Here is a 10,975-nt window from a genome sequence, read left to right as displayed (position 1 = left end):
TGGAAAATAAACCTTGGATAAATATGATTCATGTTATCTTCAAGACAATCTATTGTCACTAAACCTTCTGAAAAGTGATTTTTTTTTCTTTCTAAAAGTGTAATTTAAGTGTCATTTGTTTTTGAAAAAACTTCTTATTAACACACTAACTATTACTTTCAAAATATCAATTAAGTTTCCCTAAAATAGCAATAATTTAACTAAAATGATAATAATAAGTTATTCAAAGACTTCAATAACAACAAATGATATAATTTAAAATGCATAACATCAATAAATGACTAATTTGAAATATTAATTTTGGTTTAAATCGATGAAAAAATAATTTCAATAATATGAATAAAAAAATAACATATCAATATTAATTAAAATAATAATTTTATTAATGTTGTTAAAAGATTTGTTGACATCAACTACAAAATATCTTGATTAAGGAACAAATTGATGATATTTCGAATAAGGTTGAACATGAGATTATATGAAAAGAAGAAAGAACATTAAGAACTTCATATTTTTACTTTTAGGTCAAATTTAAAATTTTTACAATTCTAAGTAATGAAATTGCTTTAATTAATTTATAGAATTTTAATTTATTTTAAAATTTCCTGTCTAAATAACATATTTCAAATTTTCTATAAAATAAATTATACAATATATATATATATATATATATATATATATATCACAAAATCCACACAAATTTATACAACAAAATAAGTTATTGAAATTTATATAATTCTGAATACAAGTGATTTTTTTAATCTTGTGATCTTTGACTGAATACCATAATTTTTTCAAATGTTTAAAAATCTTGATTAAATATTACATTATTTGTTTTATAAAAATATTTTGAAATTGGACACTAAGTTATGTGTTTTTCTAATGACTAAAGGTCATTTCTGAATTCAAGGTTTCTGAAATTTAGGTCACAGGAAATTACAAGAACTAATATTACTGTTTACCAACCAAAGAATGTGAACGCGGTTTTGTTGGAATTGGAAACAATTTATTTGGTAAAACATGTTTTGGGATTATGTGTTTCTCCGTTACGACACCAATAAACTATTTTCAATTTGACATCCCTTGGAATTCGTGAAACGTAATGTGTCCTTAATATTCGGGAAACTATTTAAAGCAGAGAGAAAAGTATGCTTCAAGGAACCTCATTCACCACATTACAAGTTACTTTAATAACTGAAAAAGGTGGAACCAAAAAAAATCTCATACCCGAAAACCACACACCTAAGAAAATAATCCTGGTCATAACCATCACAGGAAAAAGGTGGCAAAGCATTTTATGTTCAAATTCCACACCGAAATTGTTGAAAAGCACCTGTGATCTTTTCCGACACAACTTTATTTGATTATAAACATAAAGAAAAGAAACGATACGGATAAATGAAATAGAAATATCAAATTTTAAATAGTTATTTGCGAAGAAAAACAAATAATTTTCTTTCTATCTCTTTTCATTTTATAACTTACGTTCCTATTTAAGTTATAATTTGACAAATGAATTTTTTAACATGATTTGTTTACAGGTTCAACCAGGGCTTCCTTATCAGATCTAAATTGTGTATACCTTTACACGGTATTGCATTCGTATTCCCTGCAAGCAAACGTTCCTAAAACAAAGAATATTATAATCAAATACACTACTTACAGTAAGTTTCATTTACCTATATTATCTAATTCTCTAACTCCCAACACTGCAACCCCGCATTGAACTGTTGTTTAGGACTCTGAATTATAAGTGCAAGTAACTTGTGCCACAAACTTTTAAAAAAAAAAACTATATATCATGCAAAATCGAACTCAACAATGGTGATGGCTGTGTACAAGTCAACTTCTGCCGTTTTCCCCACTAAGGAGTAGTTGAATTGAACATATCTACTTCCACGGCCTTGTAATATGCATCTTCTGCCTTTGCCAACCGACTCTGGAACATTGTCCACTCCTTTTTGCACCTCTCCCTCACCTGCCACCGACACCATGGACATGGTTCATCATCATGCATATTATTATTCAGTAACCGAAGTATTTGCGTAAAATAACAAGTATAATAATGTTCAACAAGTATGAAAAGAAAAACATTACATAGATGTGAGAGAGACATATAAAACTGTATGAAACAGGTATAATATAACATACCCCTTGCCATGGTGCCTTCCCAGATTCTGATTCTCCCTACAAAAAAAAAACACAGAAAAAGATGCATATCTTACATCGGCAATATGAAAACAACCAATGAGACTAACATTAATAATCATGGAAAACAAATTACTTGACTCCCTAGTGAGGGAACACTTTGATGAATAATCCACTGAGAATCAACAACGCCAATCTTCTCATGTGCAGGCTACATGATAATAAGAGATATTTGTTTGATGTTTAGGGTTTAATAGGATAGCAACTGCAATTAAAGAAAATCAAAATTTGATGAATTGATGAGACAGCAGACTCACCTCAACACATTTTCTAAGAGCAAAATCCAGGCCCCACCCGTGGACCAAATCATTCTGAAATGCCCAGAATGGTACAATCTTAATTAAAGAGCGATTAAACAGACATTAAACAACAAGCCAATGAATATTTGCAAAAAATAATAAGAGTAAACTTTAACCTGAATCATATGCCACACACAACGCCACGCATCACGTGAAAAAACTGGAGCCATAATCTCAACAAAACTGCATGGGTAACAACAAAATTGGATACCGTTTGGTATGAATAGATAATACAACAATTATACTGCAAATTGATACCTACGCTGCACAAGGAGGCAGATGGGGATCACTACACCATCCTGGTTTTTCTTCCGTTTCTCTGATTGAAATCACAAAAAGTAAGCAGTAACTTATTACACATTCTTATTCTTATGCATAACAAGCACCAGAAGAAAACTAGCACTAGAGTCCTCTCTTACTTGTGAACTTCGCGATCACCCAGTCTCTTTGTCATTTGCCATGTCAACCCTTTATTAGGTTCCAAACCAGGCTGCGAAATCTCCAATCCATGCTTCTTCACAAGTTTTAAGTATCTGCGAATGACATTAGAGCATATCAAACTTCATGAGTAAAATAAAAATAAAACCTCAAGTATACAAAAGTACATGTAATTGTTTTGATTCATTATCAATTACAGAAATTTCTGACACTGCCATCTAATCACATATTACCACATTTCAAAGGTAACATAATGACTGACTAACTAACTTAAAGACAATCTTTTTAGAAAAATTAACAAATAATCAGATGATACCGTAAAACTTTACACGGATATAAAAAATTAAACTTTGTCTTGTATCATTAAAAACTCACTTCTCTGCATTAAAATGTTCAACACCCAGGTCTTCATCCCATATAAAAATATAGTCATATGGTGCCACAATGTCTGGATGCAGAAACCGTTTGGCATACCACCTAGAAGGGAAAACAATTAAATGCTTAATGTCATCAATATTCCATTACCAGAACACTTTTGGTTTAGTTGGGAAAACAACAATAACGGTAAAAGTAGCTATGAAGATTTGGCACCCAATACTTATGATTGAGAACAATGGATTCTTACCATTTGGTCTGTTTGCGAACACTCACATGAATTGCCCGTTTTGACCACTCAAACTCGTCCCATTCAGTTGTTTGGCCATCATAATGAAACAGAACTATTGTAAAGTTCTCTGAGAACTGTTCCAAATTACAAAACTACTTTAAAAACCCAAACACAAGCTTAACCATCAGAAAAAGGAAAAAAAAAACTAATAGTTACCTTTTTCACATTTGCATCAATATCATATCTCTGATTATGACCGACAGTGAAAGTCACAAGGTACTTTGGCTTTAAGGTTAAATCCTGCAAGCAGAAACTTAATGAAATGCTTTTTATGATATACCGCAATAAAAGCATCAGGGGCCTCTCCAGTCCAAAATTTTACAGACTGAACAAATAACAAACATATAAAAAATCAAGCTAGAAGAAAAATGCACATGTGCCAAGCAACAAAAGTTTTCTAGACTGTATTCTTTCCCAAATTATCTCAATCTTGTAATTGAGGGGTTACATCGATTTTCCATCATCAAAACAAAGAATCTGGTCAAAACATATAAGTTTGTGTTTGGATGCCCATTGACAAAATTGATTTTCCATAATTGATTACAGTTAAAATTGATTTTGAAGTAATGTGATTTACGTTTGGATGTCTTTACTATAAAAACAAGGTAGTATTAAAACTCAGCATAAATTTTTTATCCAACTGAAAAAATATCCAAAGTTGTGACCATAATAATTTCCTCAACATAAAACCAAACATATGAAATTTATCTAAAATTCCATTAATTGTATCTCAAGGTGATTCTAGAAAATCCAACGTGAAATCAAAAGATTTATGTAATTTGGAACGCATGAAGTCTTCTTTAACAAGTTTATTAACAACAGTAACAGTACCTTAATTTGTATTTATATATGCATATGCATGCAAAAGAACATGTTTTCTATGTTTTAACCCTCAGATATGCTCCCGGAGAAAGAAGGAAAAGAAATAAGAAAGTTGTTTTAGGATACACACCTCACTGGGCTGACCCCACAATCTACGCAAATAAAAGTCTGTCTCAGCTTCAATAATCTCAGGAGGTAATCTTTCTGCGCCTCTTGGATTTGATGGAACCCATATCTGCAATACCGAATCATGAAATTTGCAGCAATTATTCTTCAGACTTTAATAAACCAGTTTCCCAATATTGTATAATACAAAATCATACCCAAGAGCCACTAACAAATTAATCATGTGGCCTTTCTGCACCTCTTATTTAATTTTTCCAATTTTGTAACATCACCACACAGCACTAATTTCCTACTCTCTTCCTTGCATTTGAATCAACGATTTACCAAAGCACATCGTTTCTGCTTGTAAGGAATTTTGCTTTTCACATTTCAACTTCCCTAGACTGTTGATGGTGAAGTAGTTTGTGGGTGTGCAAGAGAGGGAGACAGAGAGAGAGACAGCTTTTCTAAGCATATCTTAACTAGAGTTAAATAATTTATGAATTCACAAATTTACTCAAGAATGCATAATGATTAATTTTAGGCTCAGCAGTCTGTTGCATGACTGAAAGGAAGATTTACATTAAGGAAAGCCAGCCAGCCAGTTTAAATCTTGTTTCTTACTACAGCTGTATTTCCTTTGAAATAAATAAATAAAAGGGAAGCAGAAGACTAACAACAGAAATGAATAATTTCAGCACCCTATTTATTCGGAAACTCAAGTTTCCATCCACTTAATCTGGAGAGCCTATCCACTACAACCCATTAAAGCATGATTCTCAAAACCTCAATTTAAAATTGTAAACTGACATTAATTGAAAAAATTTACTTCATTCTTCTTGTCCATTTACTCATTACACTTTCTATACCATCCTTCATTCAACAAATAATGTGCATGAAACTTTAAAGAGATTGTGAAATCTGTTCCAACTATACTATCCAATTATATCTTTTTCATTCTCAATGAAAGAAGTTATACAGATATTAACTTTCTTGCATCCAGCAATTTTAATGTCCTTAACAAGGCTGACATGAGCTGTGTACCTTCAATGTATCATTTATTAACTTCTGCTGTGATGAGTCGCCATTATTACTTTTTACAGAAGACGGTGCATTGCCAACTGCATATTTCTCTTGAATGTAAGAAATGTCAATGGCAGGAAGCAGGCTGGATGGGAGATTCAACTGCAAATCATTAAAGAGCCATTGGAGTTTAATTATTAAGTCCAACAACATTCATATTTAACCATCAAATGCTGAAGCACAAGGTATGCCTAACAGTAAGGTACTAAAAGTTTGCACCTTTGTAGTCAATGCCGGAAAAGACACTCCAATAAAGAAGCCAAAAACTATTCCAACAAAAGTTGTCACAATAAGTCTCATACTATCACTTGGTTTCCTATTGGTAGAACTGTATTCAGCAATATGCAAGTGTCAATTCAATTTAGTTTCTGATGTAAACTAGAACATTTGAAATTTCTTGAAATGACAAACAACATAAACAAAGTTGGTCATCCATGAATACTAGACCTGCGTGTACTGATCCCCATTATATCCAAGCTTTTCTGATTGTATGTTCATAAAACTGTACACGAGAGCTTTTCTTCTTCACTAGTTAGCAAGGCACGGATCCCCCATATAAGGAGCAAAGATACTTGTTATAAGAAAACAGGCCCTGTAGAAAGTACAAAGAACCAACTAAACATGTTACAGAATGGAACTAGAAAATGGCTTTAAAAAAAGAGGAACATACACCATGGTATGAGACAAAAAGATTAGACTTCGATACAATATCCCACTGCTGCCAAAAGAATATCCTGTTAGAATATTATAAATTATTACTGTACCACACTAATACTTTGTTGATTTGGTAAAACATCTGTGCGATGATTCTGTATTCTTCATTATTAGAAGAGAGAAGAAAATACTTTATTTCTCTATTCTGTTTTAATAAAATAGCCACTGATGTATAGACAGAATTAATGCCAAAGAGGACACCAAATCTGTTGTAATCAAGAAGTAACAAATAGCCTATCATCTACAATCTGATCATAATTTTATTCAAATCTGATTCTGAACAGATTTATTACAAAATCAAATCAAGGCTTAATAGGAAATAATTGATACAAAAATAAAGAAAAATTTGTGATCCCCCTATATGGAACTCGAAATTTGGGCTTTGAGTGTTGATCTTTTTTCTTAAAAAAAAACTTTTCTTGGAGCATTCAAGTGTCTTAAGATTCTACAGACCACTCATTCAGGTTGAATATAGACAAAAATTTCAATGATGTTATTTACCATGAGATTCCTCTCGAGCACTTCCTCAAATATCCCTTCTTGATCTCCGTTTTCTTTTCCCAGGACAAAAAAATATACAATCTACTCTCATACTTATGCCTTTTGGGGCCTTGGTTTTGGTTGTACATGTAAATTCGACTCTTCTCAATAGACTTCAACCAAACCATCTTAATTGATTTGGTTATTTATTTACCATGAGATTCCTCTTGAGCACTTCCCCAAATATCTCCTCTTGTTCTTCATCTTCCTTTCCTCTTTCTAGGACCAAAAATCATACAATCTACTCCTCATACTAGAGCCTTCTGAGGCCTTCCTTGTACATGTACATTCTACTCTTCTCAATAAATTCCAAACCACCTTAATTGATTTTATGTTATTTTTTCTTTGTTGGTATCGCACCAATCTCTCTTCATGCACATTCATTTTGTATCTTGTCTTTTCTTGTATGGCCACACATCCCTCTTATCATTCATTCTCACTTCTACTCCTGCAACTCTTTCTCTCTTGTCCCTTCAAAGTCCAACACCCACAACCATAAAGTCTAGTCAGATCATAGTAATATGATAAATCTTGTCTTTGTGTTTGGTAGGTGCTTTGAGGTCACAAATAACCCTTGATGTCATTCTTCACTTTAGTCACCCCACTTGTATCCTATTACGACACCCTCATTAATTTCCTCATTGTTTTGTAGTTTTGATCCCAAATACTTAAACTTAAAAACATGTGGTATGATATCTTCTCCCACTTTTACTTCCACATCAATTCTTCTTGTCATTTGCTAAAATTGTAATGTTTCCTATGTTTAAGTTGAGAGTTCTTCATTTGATTCTCAAAACCAAAACTATATCATCTGCACAAACCATGCAATAAGGAATAGAATTTTGTATGTCCCTGGTAAGCACATCCGTGATTAGATTAAACAAGAGAACTTTAGCCTAAGTCATGGTGTAATTGGAAAAACCATAATCTCAACTCTTAATGTTTTCACACCAGTTACCCCCCACATACATGTCTTATGCAGCCCAAATATGAGCACTCAACATTCTTGTACAAAATATTCTACAATAGTTTTCTTAACACTCAATCATAAGCTTTTTCCAAGTCAAGAAAAAACCATGTTAGTTTCTTTGCTAATTATCTTTCCATCAGCCTCTGTAAAGGATAAATTGCTTCTGTTATAGGCCTTCTCAGCATAAAACCAAATTGATTCTCTACAATCCATGTCTTCAACTTAATCTACTCTTAGTAACCTTTTCCCATAGTCTCATGGGGGTGACTATAATTAGCACAATTATGAATTTTCCCTATGTTCTTAAATATAGGGACCAAAGTGTTCTCCTCCACTCATTTGACTTTTTCTTGGTCTCACAAACAAATCTAGCTGCCCATTTACATCAGTTTGGTTATGCAACATTCCATTCCACGAGTAGTTCCCCTGCTTTAGTTATGCGAATACTTCTGTTATTTCTGTTTGAAACCATATTTAGTTTTCACGGTTTATTTCACCCATGTTAGCTACGCTTCCCCACCAATGAGACATCTTCGCTTCCAACCACAAGCTGTTTTCAAGCCACATTAAGTTTTCAAGGTTTTTGAAGCTCCAAAATTCTTTATGCTTGAAGCTTGCAAATGTTGTTTCTGATTTAATAATTTAGAGAGTTTGGGACTTGATGTGCATGATTGTTTGTATGCATCTTCTTATTCCATCAGTGTCCCTTCCTCCTTGGCCATGCCACATTCTGACCATCTCACCATCAGTCTGTGAACGACCCCATTCTTATTTAATGTTTTAATCTCATCTGACAATCTAGTCATATTTTTGTTGTTTCTCCAGCAGTTATTCAACTTTTCAATGTCTCATCTACTATGTTGTCTCTCCAGCTTCTCTGATTGGGGGAAACATTAAACTTTCAGATTCTTCTAAGAGTGTGTTTACATGTAACAAGCTAAGATCTTAGCAAGCTTCAACTTTATGGGAAGAATTCGAATATCAAAACTGTCAGTGTTTTAGGAGTCATATCTATATTACTAATCTCATGGACTTCTCCATGTATTAGTCGTACTTCATTAATACTAGAAGTACATTGATAGTGAAAGGATTTTATTCCTCTAAAGTAAAGAATTTAGTTTAGAACCAAAACCAAAGGTGAGGAGTTACGTCCCTAATGAAAAAATAGATTCGAACAACTTCATATGTTGGTTTAAATCACGTGGATACATTTTGTCACAATTTAAACACTCAGTCACATCAATTATCAGCTTAATTCTTCCCTTTTTCATATAACCCAAAAATTTCAACAGTCTGTCAACTTGAATTCTCCGATTACAAAGACGTTTCACTCCCTCATCCTAATTCTTGAAAAAACAAAATAAAATTAAATAAACCATAAGCAAGAAAATCACGTGCTGCTTTTCTCCAAATAACTACCGCAAGCAACGTTTAAGCAACCAAGGAATGTCCCCAAAATACTCCGAGATTAAGTAACCATGTGTCATTTTCCCCAATTACAAGGAACAACAAAGGAAAAATTAATAACAGCAAGTGGCAGAATAATATATATCACACGATCTCTAAAAACCGCAAAAAGACAATAGAAGAGGGGAGAAGGAGAAGCGCACCAGAAACTGGAAGCAAGATCTGGCAAAGAGAGTGGGTTTTAAGTGGAAAAACAAGAATCAGGGTGGTTGCTGGGAAGCGAAATCTGAGGTTTGCGGCAATGGTGATGGTGGTGATGGAGTTCTTCGAGGAGAGGAACAATGGTGAAAAAGAAAGGATTTAGCAGAAAGAGTAAACAAGAATTGTGTTTGGAATCTTCTCTCTTAGGTTTGGGTTTGTAACACCGCCAAACCCAACACCCATTTCGCTTTGCTTTTAGCACTTCGGTCTTCGTTTTGGTGTGCAACTTCTTCCTCAGAAAATTGGTACACAAACTTTAAAGAGAGACGAATATTTGAACTTATAACTACTGTTGTCGTAATTTTTTTGCTTTCACCTGAATCTGTTGCACAGTAAGATCTGAACGATAATTGTCACTGCGCAAAATTCAAGCGGAAAAATGGTTAAGTCACACTTTTCAACTATTTTTCTTTTACGCCACCCTTCTCCTTTCCTTTCTAAAGTCACATCCACATGCAAAATTTACCATTCTGCCCAGAGATTACCATTATAAAAAAATTAAAAATTTGACTAAGATGTATTTGGAAACATAATTTTTTTAATGTAATTTTAACTTTTTATTTCTTACCATATAAAACTCGTGTTGGATATACATAATTTTGTTTCATATACTTAATGAATATTTTGTTTATCTACTTTTTTTAAAGTTGTATTTTTAGTGGAAGAAATTTATAAATCATATTTATCAAATATAACTTTAATAAAAAAAAAAGAAAAAATAGAAATCATGTTTAGTAATTACGATTTCTATAAAGAAAATATGTTTATTAAAAAAATAACTAAAAAAAGTATACAAAATGACATCGCATGTATCAAATAGAACTTCGCTATTACTAATAATGAAAAGTTAAAATTATATCTCTGGAGAACAACTTGTACAATTTTCTAATTCTTTTATCATTTGTCTATTCTAATTATTTCTTATAGTAAAATGATAAATTTTCGTAGCCAGATTTATATTTATTATCTAACTAATTTACTTGTTCTTTTATTATTAGTTAAATATTTAAAAACAGAAGTATACAGTTTTAATTTTAAAACAACTTAACTAGTGAACCTTTTGTAAAATATTTTTTTGTGAATTTTAATTTTTTAATAATAGAAATAATCATCGACAAAGTTAAACATCTCATTAATGTCAATGTAGAAAATATAAGTATTGATTAAATGGTTAATGATTTTGGTTCTTTGACCTTAAAAGCATTGATTTGATTTGATAGAAAGAATCACACAAAATAAGAAAAATACACGAGTCTTCGTGTCTATGACATACAGAAATTAAATATAAAAGTTAATATTTCAGTTTCAAAACAATGACCATGTAAGTATTTGTTTTAACAATTCATCAAAACGAACAATGTAATTATTTAAATAACAAAGTAACTAAATTAATATATTCTTGTAATAACAATAATAATACAATTAAATTTGATGTCCTGTGACAAATAATAAGAATCTAAT

The 10,975-nt window shown here is 32.0% G+C and overlaps 1 protein-coding gene across 1 annotated transcript; it reads right to left on the bottom strand.

The window, feature by feature from the left end:
• Positions 1 to 1,558: 1,558 nt before the first annotated feature.
• Positions 1,559 to 9,925, bottom strand: LOC137812364 (uncharacterized). The gene is made up of 15 exons (XM_068614309.1): positions 9,457 to 9,925; positions 6,070 to 6,214; positions 5,842 to 5,950; positions 5,584 to 5,724; positions 4,565 to 4,669; positions 3,769 to 3,852; positions 3,571 to 3,686; positions 3,321 to 3,422; positions 2,927 to 3,040; positions 2,770 to 2,826; positions 2,624 to 2,690; positions 2,466 to 2,519; positions 2,285 to 2,359; positions 2,152 to 2,187; positions 1,559 to 1,978 (listed from the first exon to the last, which is right to left on the bottom strand). The coding sequence occupies exons 2-15, from the start codon at positions 6,087 to 6,089 to the stop codon at positions 1,865 to 1,867; spliced, it is 1,194 nt and encodes a 397-aa protein (XP_068470410.1). The 5' UTR covers positions 6,090 to 6,214; positions 9,457 to 9,925; the 3' UTR covers positions 1,559 to 1,864.
• Positions 9,926 to 10,975: the final 1,050 nt, after the last annotated feature.

The sequence above is a fragment of the Phaseolus vulgaris genome, chromosome 2, assembly GCF_000499845.2.
Source record: "Phaseolus vulgaris cultivar G19833 chromosome 2, P. vulgaris v2.0, whole genome shotgun sequence".
Classification (NCBI taxonomy): domain Eukaryota; kingdom Viridiplantae; phylum Streptophyta; class Magnoliopsida; order Fabales; family Fabaceae; genus Phaseolus; species Phaseolus vulgaris.
The sequence above is the reverse complement of the archived record's forward strand: the minus strand, read 5'-3'. Positions and strand labels throughout refer to the sequence as shown.